The sequence below is a fragment of the Seriola lalandi genome, unplaced genomic scaffold (genome assembly GCF_002814215.2).
Source record: "Seriola lalandi dorsalis isolate HSWRI2012SDOR001 ecotype SW California unplaced genomic scaffold, Sedor1 jcf7180002054544, whole genome shotgun sequence".
In the NCBI taxonomy this organism is placed as follows: Eukaryota; Metazoa; Chordata; class Actinopteri; order Carangiformes; family Carangidae; genus Seriola; species Seriola lalandi.
This window is the reverse complement of record NW_019525097.1, coordinates 4,917,427-4,929,264: the sequence shown is the minus strand read 5'-3', so window position 1 is coordinate 4,929,264 and position 11,838 is coordinate 4,917,427. Positions and strand designations below refer to the sequence as shown.

The following is an 11,838-nucleotide window of genomic DNA, read 5'->3' as shown; positions in this document are numbered from 1 at the left end:
CCCAATTAATGCACTCAGCATCTGTGGGTTGAAAGCAGATTTACACAAGAGGCTCAAATGTTTCCACAGGAAGTCTTTTGTTAAAAGAAAGGCAAGTCAGATCAGATGTATCTTTCAACTTCATGAGGGAAACCTGTGCTGAGTCTTGAACTTTACCAGGAAATTTCTAGAAAAAGACTTTACTATAGACTCAGATGGACCTTTTAAGTCACCTGGCAGGATATTTCCTAGTTCCCTAATTTGCATTTAACTTTTTTTCACACTAGACCCTGTATTCTTAAAAAGATATTCCTTTCTCTTCAACCTTTGACCAAATTCATCACAACTGGAAAAAAAAACTGAAAAAACATATCTCAGATTTCAATGAATCGATATGAAAATTTTTTATTACAAAACAATGAGTTATATAATAAAAACAAAACAGTTTGATACACCCACATAAATTTGATTTTAGATGCAGATATACGATTAGTATTCAGACATTTGTCATGCTGTGTAACCTTTTGGCTCCAGTCATCAGCATCCTGCATAAAACCAACATCGCTACCTAACAAAACCCCAAGATTGCATCAGCCAATCACCCTCAAAGGTACAATCAGTTATTTTCTGCTGCAACTGACAGTATCTCTCCATATAAATTCAAGTTTAAAACAGATTCTAAACATAATTTTAGTAGCTCTTGCACCAATTAAAATAACATTATACCATATAGTGTGAACAATGCTGTGTATAATACATGCAATTGAGCCTGAAATTTCATTGTTTACTTTGGAAACAGTAGTCAACAAAAAAAAATTATCTCACCACAAGATCCACGCAGTAGCTGTAGTGGAACTTTCGATCACATCATATGATCATCAGAACATCAGAGATTCCCATGATATGAACCGCCTTTTTCTCTGAGCATGCTGAAGATTTTTTGTCCATGTCGGCTTAAAATCTTGAGCTTCAAAGTTCATCCCTAATTAAGAGTTCACAGCCATGCTAGCAGCTCTGTGAAGCTGTGATTGGGAACAGCAGTGCTTTGAGCTAAATGCTAATCTCATCATGCTAATATGTTGATTCTTAGCTGGTATAACGTTGATTAGCTTCATCTTAGATGAGCCTGTTAGCATGCAAACATTTGCTAATTGTAAGTAAAGACAAAGTACAGCAGAGACTGGTGAAGGTGTCACTATTGTTTGGATTTTTGGTTATAAATCAAAGTATTGAACAAACTGACATTTTGAGCTGATGATGATAGCAGAGGAAATGTTAAGGGATAACCAACATTATTGCAGTTAATCATGCAGGGTGAAAATGTTTTTGTCTTAAAATCACAAATGTGAACCTCGTGGTGCTGGAGGAAAAAGTCAGGGGATTTGGATTCATCTTCTGGGTACCATGAATGCTATGGCAATTCATCCAGAGGTTGTTGAGATATTTCAGCTGGATGTCTCATATTGTACCCCCTCTTTTATACATTATCATTCTCCATACGTCCAAAAATCCCTCCATCACAAACTAGAAAACTGACAACTTGTGGCCTAGAGATCACACCTTAAAAGGTATAATCTTGATTTCTGTCAATGGCTCTGTTCAGACCTGGTATTGACATTTGTCTGTGGACAGCTTTAACTACAGGTGTGACTGCACCCAAGAGGCATTGATTGACCCATTTGAGATCCGATTACTCAGACCACATTTAGAGGTGGTGCACATTCTTTTAGCAGTGTGAACGCAAATGCGTCCTGGGCCACATTGAAGGACCAACTACTCTACTGAGGTCCTCTGCCATAGTCTGATTAGTCCCAACACAGCTTCATAATGAACGAGAAATATTTGACCATTTCTGTAAGACCTGTGTGCAGTGCATTGATTCACTCAACCCCGTGCCCGTGCTCAAAGCGAGGTTCCTTGCAAACTCTTCTGGAAAGACTTTAGAGAAGAGTGGGAGCTGTTATGACAGCAGATTACCGCCCATGGGTTTGTTCAGCAATCGCATAAAGGTGTAATGTTTGAGTGTCCAAATACTTATGGAAGTGCATGTAGTTTTCTTTCTGCCATCCTTGCACCTGCCAATGCTACATAAATATAGACCATTGTCACAGTGTTATAACCCAGTAGTATAACATATGTATGGAATTATAGTACTTGTGCATGGGTATTATGTGTAAAATGTTATTTGTCTCCTCTGCAGTAGATTTGTCGATGAAGCAAATGTAAAAAGGTGGTCATATTAAGATGTCACAAAAACCATGAAGTCCTCAGTTTCTGAATGACACAGCTAAATTTCCCCCATTATCACTTTGACTGAAGCGTGTGTGCGTGCAAGTGTGTGCTGAGGAGGGACAGACACCCACACTTCACTGTTTTACTGATGAGAGCAGAACACCAGCTGCCGCCTCCTCAATCTTGTACAAAACACATGACTTCCAGGAAAACTACAAGCTTTACATTTCCCCCAAAGACTTCAGCTGCTGATGCCTCACTTTCAAGAAACTCGTGCAGTCGGTTTTACAATGTAATTCTGTCCACTTGCTTTTTTAATGTCATGTTGATTGACAAGTTAGCAGGAAATGATGTGTATTTGTTTCCTTTCCTAGATGCTCAGTTTATCATTTACTATACATGTAGTATAGTAAGTGATACATGTATACATGTACTTTACATGTACTATAACACATCTTGCCAGTAAAATTTGCATAGGTTTTACATTTTATGAAATTAATATTAGTTCCTGATAACAGATAAAGATCTTACATTATGCAACAGGATTTTATAACATCAAATTTTCAGTTATGTGAACCATCATACAATTTAATCTAAATGAAGTGCCTGTAGATTCATCATAAAATCCAAAAGACTACTTATACAGCACTTTTTTTTTTTTTTTAAGCTCAGGCAGCATCGTGTCATGGGACAGCACTTACCATCATCTTTTGAATCTGAAACTCAATCTAAGCAGGATGTAACCACAGAGGTGTTTGACTTAAAAATCCTCCTAACATCCAGTAATGGCACAATTTTAATTATTTTTAAGATTTTTTTTTTTTTTTTATACAATAAGTATAATTTACAGTTTGTCACTCAGTGTGAAAACTCAAATCATTCTTGGAAATACAAAGCGTGTATGGATTTCTGAAAAGACTGATTTTAGTGAAACACTCTTCTGAGGAAACAAATTATTTCAGGAATGGAATCTTTTTGTGGCCAACTATTTGTAGACCCTGGGACATGAAACAAAGCTCTTTAGTTTTTGTTGTAAAAAAAAAAAAAATAGAAATCTTTGAAAAACCAAGAAGACCTTGCCTAGAAATGTGACTGATACTACTTGAAACTGTAGCATGTCTCCACCTAGCTGCCACTCAGAGGAACAACCTACACCATTTTGACAGGACAAGTTTCCAAATCAGAACATGAAATAACATCCATTATGTTGATTATAATCCAATGGAAGATAACTGAATCCATCTTAATCTCACAAAATAACAAAAAAACAATTAAGGTATTACATCTTTAATTTTTTGCAAAACAAGACTTGGAATACAGACAAGCCTGGACTCAGGCAAAGGAATCATACAGTCCTCTCTCCATGCAGCGTGCAGTGTTGCACATGAGCAGAACCTCCCAAACCCTCCAGACCTGATAATGGAATGTACCATTCCCATGTTCACACATTTACCGCTCCAACATTTAAAACTCAGTGCAACAGGGTACTTGTTAAAACAAATGTGCTGTCACCATGAACTTATTACAGCAAAAACCAAAACTGCTTTTCTTAAAAAGGTCTTGCAGAGTAATGCTCTAGACACAAGAGCAACACTGGTCCACCACACAACATGAATGACTATTCGTTTTGCAGTTACTGCAGTTTTAAGGATGAACAATTGAAAAGTGAGGCTAAGTGTTAGAAATCAGGGTGGGTGGGTGGATTGGTTTAATCAACTTCTTCCATGCGTGAAGCATCGTCTTCACCATCGCCTTCTAGGGGAGGAATCTCATCTGGGACGGACGTAGAAGTGGCCTCCTCTGTTGGAACATCATCATCATCGATACCTAGAGGTACAAAGATTATTTGTTAGAAATCAAAACAAGTAAACAGTGTCGTAAGTACCAAGTTTTTCTGCAGTGTGTCATTACCCAGTCCGAGCTTGATCATTCTGTAGATGCGGTTGGAGTGGGTCTGTGGGTCGTCCAGGGAGAAGCCCGAGGACAGCAGGGCGGTTTCGAACAGTAGGATGACGAGGTCCTTCACAGCCTTGTCGTTCTTGTCAGCATCAGCCTTCTGCCTGAGAGTCTCCACGATGGGGTGGTCAGGGTTGATCTCCAGGTGCTTCTTGGCCATCATGTAACCCATGGTGGAGTTGTCCCTGAGTGCCTGGGCCTTCATGATCCTCTCCATGTTGGCCGTCCAGCCGTAAGTACTTGTCACAATGCAGCAGGGTGAGGACACCAGTCTGTTGGACACTGTCACCTACACAAGACAGCCAAATAGGGGATATTAAGACTTTACATTAACATAAAAACAAAACAAAACACACACCTTCAAACGCATCATGCATAGTGTCTGAACAGCAGGCTAGCCTACTTGAAGACCGGGTGAATTCAAGTTAATAAAACACATGCAGAACAGTCTTGTTAGAAATAACAAAACAGCAAGTCAAGGGCAACCATTTGTTTACCAGTTCTACTATACCTTAATATATATATATATATATTTATTAAAAAAAAAAAAAGTCTGCATCTCTTCATGTTAACACAATGATGGCAAATAAATAAGTAAACCAATTGGTTAAACGCTCACCAATTTCAGAAATTGTAACTTCACATTCTATAAAACCAAGTATGCAAACTGAAACCCAGGCATATGTTAGACCAGTATTACAAATCAGAGTTAGGTTTTCAAAGGGTTCTGGACTTGCAGCATCGCCACACATCACCTGGAACCCATAACTAGGCAAAAATCATTTAAGAAAAACTGCAAATCATTCGGGGTATGTTTGATAACACAGGACACCTCAGGAGACCAAGTCTGCATGAACTCACCACAATAGTTGGGACGAATTAGGGAACCTGTTACCAAACAAAGCACTGTCAACTGCAGTTGTGAACTTTAAGGGCCTAAATCCTACATTATGAACAGAAATTTTTAGTAACAAAGAAACAAAACTGTTCATTAGGATCACTGACCTTCTCCACTTTCTTGTCAAGGATCTCCTTCATGAGCTTGCAGAGGCTCTCAAACTTGGCCTTGTCCTCCTCCATCTTTTTCTTCTCCTCCTCATCCTCTGGCAGCTCCAGGCCCTCTTTGGTGACAGAGACCAGACTCTTGCCATCGAACTCCTTCAACTGCTGGACACAGTACTCGTCAATGGGTTCTGTCATGTACAGGACCTCAAAGCCACGCTTGCGGACACGCTCGACAAAGGCAGAGTTGGCCACCTGATCCTTGCTCTCACCTAGAGATGAACAAAAAAAAAAAAAAAGGGGATCAGCGTTAACCTCACAGATTTAATATGGTTTGCTTTTAAGTAAGCCACTATAGTTATACTATACTTATGGAGACAGACTTACCAGTAATGTAGTAGATGGACTTCTGGTTTTCCTTCATGCGGGAAAGGTACTCTGTGAGGGAGGTCGTCTCATCTCCAGACTGGGAGCTGTGGTAACGCAGCAGCTCAGACAGCTTCTTGCGGTTTTGAGAGTCCTCATGGATACCCAGCTACAGACAGACCATAATGGACAATGGTTCAATACTCAAAACAAACCCAAACACTAGGGGCCTGTATCAAAGCCAGGTTAACCGATTCCCCAACTAAACTCTGGGTTTAACTCAGGATTTTAAAAAAGTAAAAAAATTAATTAAATTATATTTAAAAAAAAAAAAGGTAACTATCTTAACATGGAAGACTTCACATAATGAAAGATGAAAACCTGATTCAAACAATTTCACATTAATGCACTTTCAGGTTAGGCCCAGTGAAGCCAGGTAAACAGAGTTAAACTTGCTTCTTTATACAGGCCCCAGAGATGAAAACAATGTTACTTTTACCTGTTCTGTTTTATAATATGAAGCATAGTGTAGGGCAAGCGGATTGTGTTGATATACAAGAACATTTGTCACAGGCAGGTAATGTTTTAATGATTTAGGGTAACTGGATATAGATTTAACAGGTGACTAATCTACAAAACTAAGTGACAAGTCTACAGCACATAAGCCTTGTAACTTGTTGAGCAAGTTCTGTGCACTAGCTGATGCTTCATTACATACAATTTTATTGTGGATTGAGAATACAGCTATGTTTGAAGCTGACCTAAAGCAAAAAACTATGACTACACTGCTTTAAGGCTGGAACAGCAGCAACCACAACAATGAAAGTAAACCTTATGAATCCATGGAATGAATCCACTGAAGACCCATGGGATGCAATGTGGAGGAGGAACTCTCATTAAAAGCTTGAAAGTATTTTTTAAATTAAAAGACAGAAAAAAAACAACAAGTTTATTTTAGATACCTTGATGTTCTTGGAGAATGCTTCATAGAACTTCTTGTAATTCTCCTTGTCCTCAGCCAGTTCAGCAAAGAGCTCCAGACACTTCTTGACAATGTTCTTGCGAATGACCTTGAGGATCTTGCTCTGCTGCAGCATTTCTCTGGAGATGTTGAGGGGCAGGTCCTCTGAGTCCACCACACCACGGACAAAGTCTGGAATAAACAGAAATCACCGTTTAGTTTAACATGGTGCATCATCATATAAAGGCTTTGCAGTTAAAGAGGTTCCTTGTAGATAGAATAATAGTCAGTGCAGAGCTGAGAGACTATTTCTTAAGTCCAAGGGGGGTGGGGTAAATCAACTTACTCAGGTACTCTGGGATGAGTTCTTCACAGTTGTCCATGATAAAGACTCTCCTCACGTACAGCTTGATGTTATTCTTCTTTTTCTTGTTCTCAAAGAGGTCAAAAGGTGCACGACGGGGAATAAAGAGCAGGGCCCGGAACTCGAGCTGGCCTTCCACTGAGAAATGCTGAAGGTGAAAATAATTTATTAATTTCAATCTGACATTTATACACCATGCTGGCAGAGTCATATGCACATGCACCAGTTGCTTTACTCTTTCAACATTTACCTTGACAGCCAGGTGATCCTCCCAGTCATTAGTCAGACTCTTGTAGAACTCGCCATACTCCTCGTTTGTGATGTCATCAGGGTTTCTGGTCCAGATGGGCTTGGTCTTGTTCAGCTCCTCCTGGTCGATGTACTTCTCCTTGATCTTCTTTTTCTTCTTCTTGTCCTTGTCTTTGGAGTCCTCCTCATCATCTGAGCCCACGTCTTCGATCTTTGGCTTGTCCTCAGCGTCCTCTTTCTCCTCTTTCTCTGCCTTTTCTTCCTCTGCCTCGTCGTCGCTGATCTCCTTGTCACGCTCCTTCTCTACCTGCAAATCAAAATGACTTGAGTTTAACTTCACTGACAGGGCAACAGTAAACCTGCCAAACTAAAGGAAAGTGGAACACTAGCGAGTCGAATTAAAAAATACTTACAAACAGGGTGATGGGGTAGCCAATGAACTGAGAGTGCTTCTTCACAATCTCCTTGACCCTCTTCTCCTCAATGTACTCCGTCTGGTCCTCCTTCAGGTACAGGATGATCTTTGTTCCACGGCCAATGGGTTCACCTGTCAACAGAGTTGTACAGTCATTATTGCATTTTGTCTGGAAGACCACTGAAGGCTTAATTTATTTTATTTTTTTATAAACTCATTTACATTGTAAATCATCACTTATACACTTCTATCATTTAACATGGCCAAATACAGTCCATGGGTTTACAGCTAAAATAAAAGATTGTTTTCTTCAGGGTCCTGTTTAGGGCTTTCAACAAGAACTGCAGCTAGTTGAATAAAGCAAACAAGGTGCAAGGTACAAACCAGGGCTACAACTAACCATTATTTACATTAGATTAAACTGTCAGTTATTTTTGATTGGTCTATAAAGTAAACTTAGAAAGTAGTGAAAAAACACCCACAACCATTTCAAAATACATGGCGATGTTTCCAAAATGTCTTAAGCAGTTTGAAACTTAGATATTCAGTTTACTATAACAAGACCAAGGAAACCAGTTCCAAGTCCTCATACTTGAATATTTGCAACTATTGCTTGTTTGGCATTTAATGTTGGAAAGATTATGCCAGGACACATACCGCTGTCGACCTTGACAGTGAAAGAACCTCCAGCAGAGGACTCCCAGGCATACTGCTCATCATCGTTGTGTTTGGTGATGACAACCACCTTCTCAGCAACAAGGTAGGCGGAGTAGAAACCCACACCAAACTGACCAATCATGGAGATGTCAGCTCCAGCCTGAAAGAAACAAAATTATTTGAAACCTAAGAATATAGCATTCAAAACACTTTTTAACACTCTGATGATAACTGTAAATAGAAGTATATTTTCCACATTCTTTGTGTTGCAAATTAAGCCTGTGACCGTGTATGGTCACATGGAAGTGTTCTCGTCTTGCTATAAACCATTTGGCCTCATCTTCCATATGCTGCAATTTAGATCATGTTTCGTTATACCTGCAGGGCCTCCATGAAGGCCTTGGTGCCAGACTTGGCGATGGTACCCAGGTTGTTAATCAGGTCGGCCTTGGTCATGCCGATTCCAGTGTCGATGAGGGTCAGGGTGCGGTCAGCTTTGTTGGGGATGATGTCAATTTTCAGATCCTTGCCACTGTCCAGCTTGGTGGGATCAGTCAAGCTTTCATAGCGGATTTTGTCCAAAGCCTGTAAACGCACAACAAAATACATTGAGACTGTAGTTGATATTTACAAAGGCATATCATTGTATGTTATATTATTAGCTTGAGTAATTAATACATTGTTATAGAAGCACTTGAAATAATTTAAGTTATATTGTAAGATGAGACAACAATGGCAAGCTCTTCAAGACTTACATCAGAAGCGTTGGAGATCAACTCCCTGAGGAAGATCTCTTTGTTGGAGTAGAAGGTGTTGATGATCAGGGACATCAGCTGAGCAATCTCTGCCTGGAAGGCAAAGGTCTCAGCCTCCTCCTCTTGGTGCATTTCTTCAGGCATCTGCACAAGTGGAAATCAGGTCATATTCTAGTAAATTGCCTTGGGTTTTGAAAAGGTACAAATTAAAAAAGAAAAAAGAAAAAAAATGTATATTGTCAGGGGATGACGACCTACTCTCGACAGAAGACTACCACATACCTGAAGGCCCTCGTGTTAGTGTCGGGTGTAGTCTTTCAGTTTCATTTATCATACATTAATCCAAGCCCACAAGCCGGTTTCACTGGATTGCAGCCATCGTGTTACTACAGATCGGCGGAAGTAGCCGTTAAACAACATGGCGTCGACCTACAGACAGACAATGGACTCCGCAAACACGTGCTGAGGAACGGCCAGCGATTAAAATAGCGACACCACCGGGAAATGCGGCACCAAACGTTCACTAGCTAGCAAAACGTTAATAAGTATAAGTTAAAAGCTACAATCTAACCTGACGTTCCTATACAGCAGATTTGTCCCCCTTCAACAGAGATAAAAACCAAAACCAGTCCCTAACCGTTGAACAGAACGTACTGCCGAAATCAAAATATACCAGAGGCCACACGTACATTACCATTAACCAAAACCGCTGTTTTCCGTTAGTTACGTAACTGTTAACTGACCGTTAATTTAAGCAAAACCAACCGTAACATTTACATTATTAGACTAACACGTTTTGAGGGTAAGGGGGTTCTCACGAGGATCGCGTTTTATGATCTTGCCCAGTCGGATGAAGTGTGAATTTTCACGACTAGCTCCGTAAAATAAACCGAGTCAGCGTTGTCATCTCCACCACACCTGCCTTGGTGCAATCCAAGCCTGGCCTAACTGCGGCAGAGTACCGCATTTACACCGCTCAGCATCAAAGTGCCCGTCAGTACACAACAATGTACAAGCTCATAGTTGAATGACTATACATTATTATATGACATGTATACAGACAGATAAGTGATAACGATAATATGCTAACTGTAGCCCACAATACAGTGGTGATGCTAAGGTTATCGTGTGACTCATGAGCTCTCATGGATACATCCGTGGAATACTTCAGATATGGGTCGATATAACCCTGATATTTACTGGATACACTGTTTTCTATACGTAAGAAAAACACTCGTGTACATACCTTGTTTATTTCGTTGACTAATCTTGAATAAAATGCAACCAATGTGTTGTCCCTTCTGCTCTCTGACGCAGGGAAATGGAAAGGGACTTCCTTTTAATAGACCGGAATCTTTATACACACGCGTTTCGGTGTGCGGCCGTATCCATCCGCGGCGCACCATCTACCACTAAACTTAGTCTGTGGGTAAAAGATAGTTAGTGAAATTGGAGTTTTATTTAAGGAAACAACGATTCATAATATAATGGGATTGTTGAGTAGAAATATAAATATATACGTATGTAAAAATATTATTATTGATGTAAGCAGACAATGTTATTGCTTGAAGGACATCAGTGCATCGCTATTAGATGTTTGTAAAATCCCTTAGTGCAAGGTGATGTGCAGCTGTTGGAAATGATGACAATAATAAATCAAGTCTTATGCACTTTAAAAGACAACTGTAATTTGCCAACCCAGCACAGTGCACACAAAAGCCATGGATGGATAACTGAACCAGCCTACTTGATATAGACCCAGGGGTCACAGTGCAAGGGTGGCAACTGGGTCAAAGTGTCCGTTTGAAGTGGCATATGACCACAAAGGTTCATAATATAACAAGAAAGAGGCACAAAATGACCACAAGGAGACAAAAACTGTCACAAAGAGATACAAATATAAAGACATTTTAAATGACTATAAAGAGACTCATATCTGCCAGAGAAAGACACTGGGTCTTGAATGTGCTCTATTTGGGTGGGGTAGGGACTTTTTCATGTGTGTCCATGGACCAATTTTATCATAATCCATCCAAGCCAAAAGTTTGTGATAAAGGTAATATTGTACCTCTGAAAATACTGCAATATAAATAATGAAGCATAGTAATGAAGTCAATCCCTGTAGCTAGAGCACCATTGCTGCCACCTTGTGACTGTTTATGCCAGAGGAATAGTTTTACTCAGAGACCAAATTTTTGTGATAGAGTTGACGGCAAAGCTGCTGCTATGTACTATCCAGGCAGAAATATCGGCATCAACTTAAGAAATCTAATCAGTAGAAATGACTACAACATCGTTCATTAAATGACAAGTTAGCAAATAGCAGGGATCTTTTTAATCGGATGGAAGAATATTTGAAAACCTGGAGGGTGTGCTTTGTTTCTTCTAGCACTTTCCATGAAAAAAACCCGCCTAAAGTGACGTCACGGACGTGTCAGATGCAGCCCTCGCGGCACAGCTGCTTTCACAGAGAACAAAAACACCATGGTAACCAACTACAGAAACATTAAGCGTTTATTATACGCATAACTGCAAAATAATACTATATGGACTGACGGTGAGATTATTCCTACATCAAAGTAAAAATGTCTTAAAGATATTTTAGGATTATAGCGCCAAGCAGGGGTATTACAACTGGTAAAATCCACATTTTAAAGGTAAAAGATGTTACTGACAAACACTGACTTTTTTTGTGATTGTGTCAAACATTATCCCGAAAAGATGGCAAAGTTTTTTGTGTGTTAACTTTCCCACAAATCAAGACAAGTTAGATAGTGCTGGGAATGGCCAGGAAATTAAATGGCATCATTTCAGTCATTTTTTTGGATTCACCGATCTAGCGTCTCATATTTGCGGGCAGTCACCTGAATATTTGGGTTTTGGATTGTTGGTTGTACAAAAT

The 11,838-nt window shown here is 39.7% G+C and overlaps 1 protein-coding gene across 1 annotated transcript; it reads right to left on the bottom strand.

Moving 5' to 3' along the window:
• Positions 1-3,482: 3,482 nt before the first annotated feature.
• Positions 3,483-10,336, bottom strand: hsp90ab1 (heat shock protein 90, alpha (cytosolic), class B member 1). Its single transcript, XM_023414964.2, has 12 exons — positions 10,183-10,336; positions 8,937-9,080; positions 8,560-8,766; positions 8,182-8,341; positions 7,523-7,656; positions 7,111-7,416; positions 6,843-7,008; positions 6,498-6,688; positions 5,557-5,704; positions 5,173-5,441; positions 4,123-4,456; positions 3,483-4,038 (listed from the first exon to the last, which is right to left on the bottom strand). The coding sequence occupies exons 2-12, from the start codon at positions 9,078-9,080 to the stop codon at positions 3,920-3,922; spliced, it is 2,178 nt and encodes a 725-aa protein (XP_023270732.1). The 5' UTR covers positions 10,183-10,336; the 3' UTR covers positions 3,483-3,919.
• Positions 10,337-11,838: the final 1,502 nt, after the last annotated feature.

What these genes read in the sequence shown, in the direction of transcription:
- hsp90ab1 (XM_023414964.2), bottom strand. Translation starts at nt 9,080, where the DNA reads ATGCCTGAAGAAATGCACCAAGAGGAGGAGGCTGAGACCTTTGCCTTC. An exon ending in CATTCTCCAAGAACATCAAG is followed by an intron (nt 5,705 to 6,497) that starts GTATCTAAAATA and finishes GTCTGTCTGTAG; the next exon opens with CTGGGTATCCATGAGGACTC. An exon ending in TTGACAAGAAAGTGGAGAAG is followed by an intron (nt 4,457 to 5,172) that starts GTCAGTGATCCT and finishes TGTCTTGTGTAG; the next exon opens with GTGACAGTGTCCAACAGACT.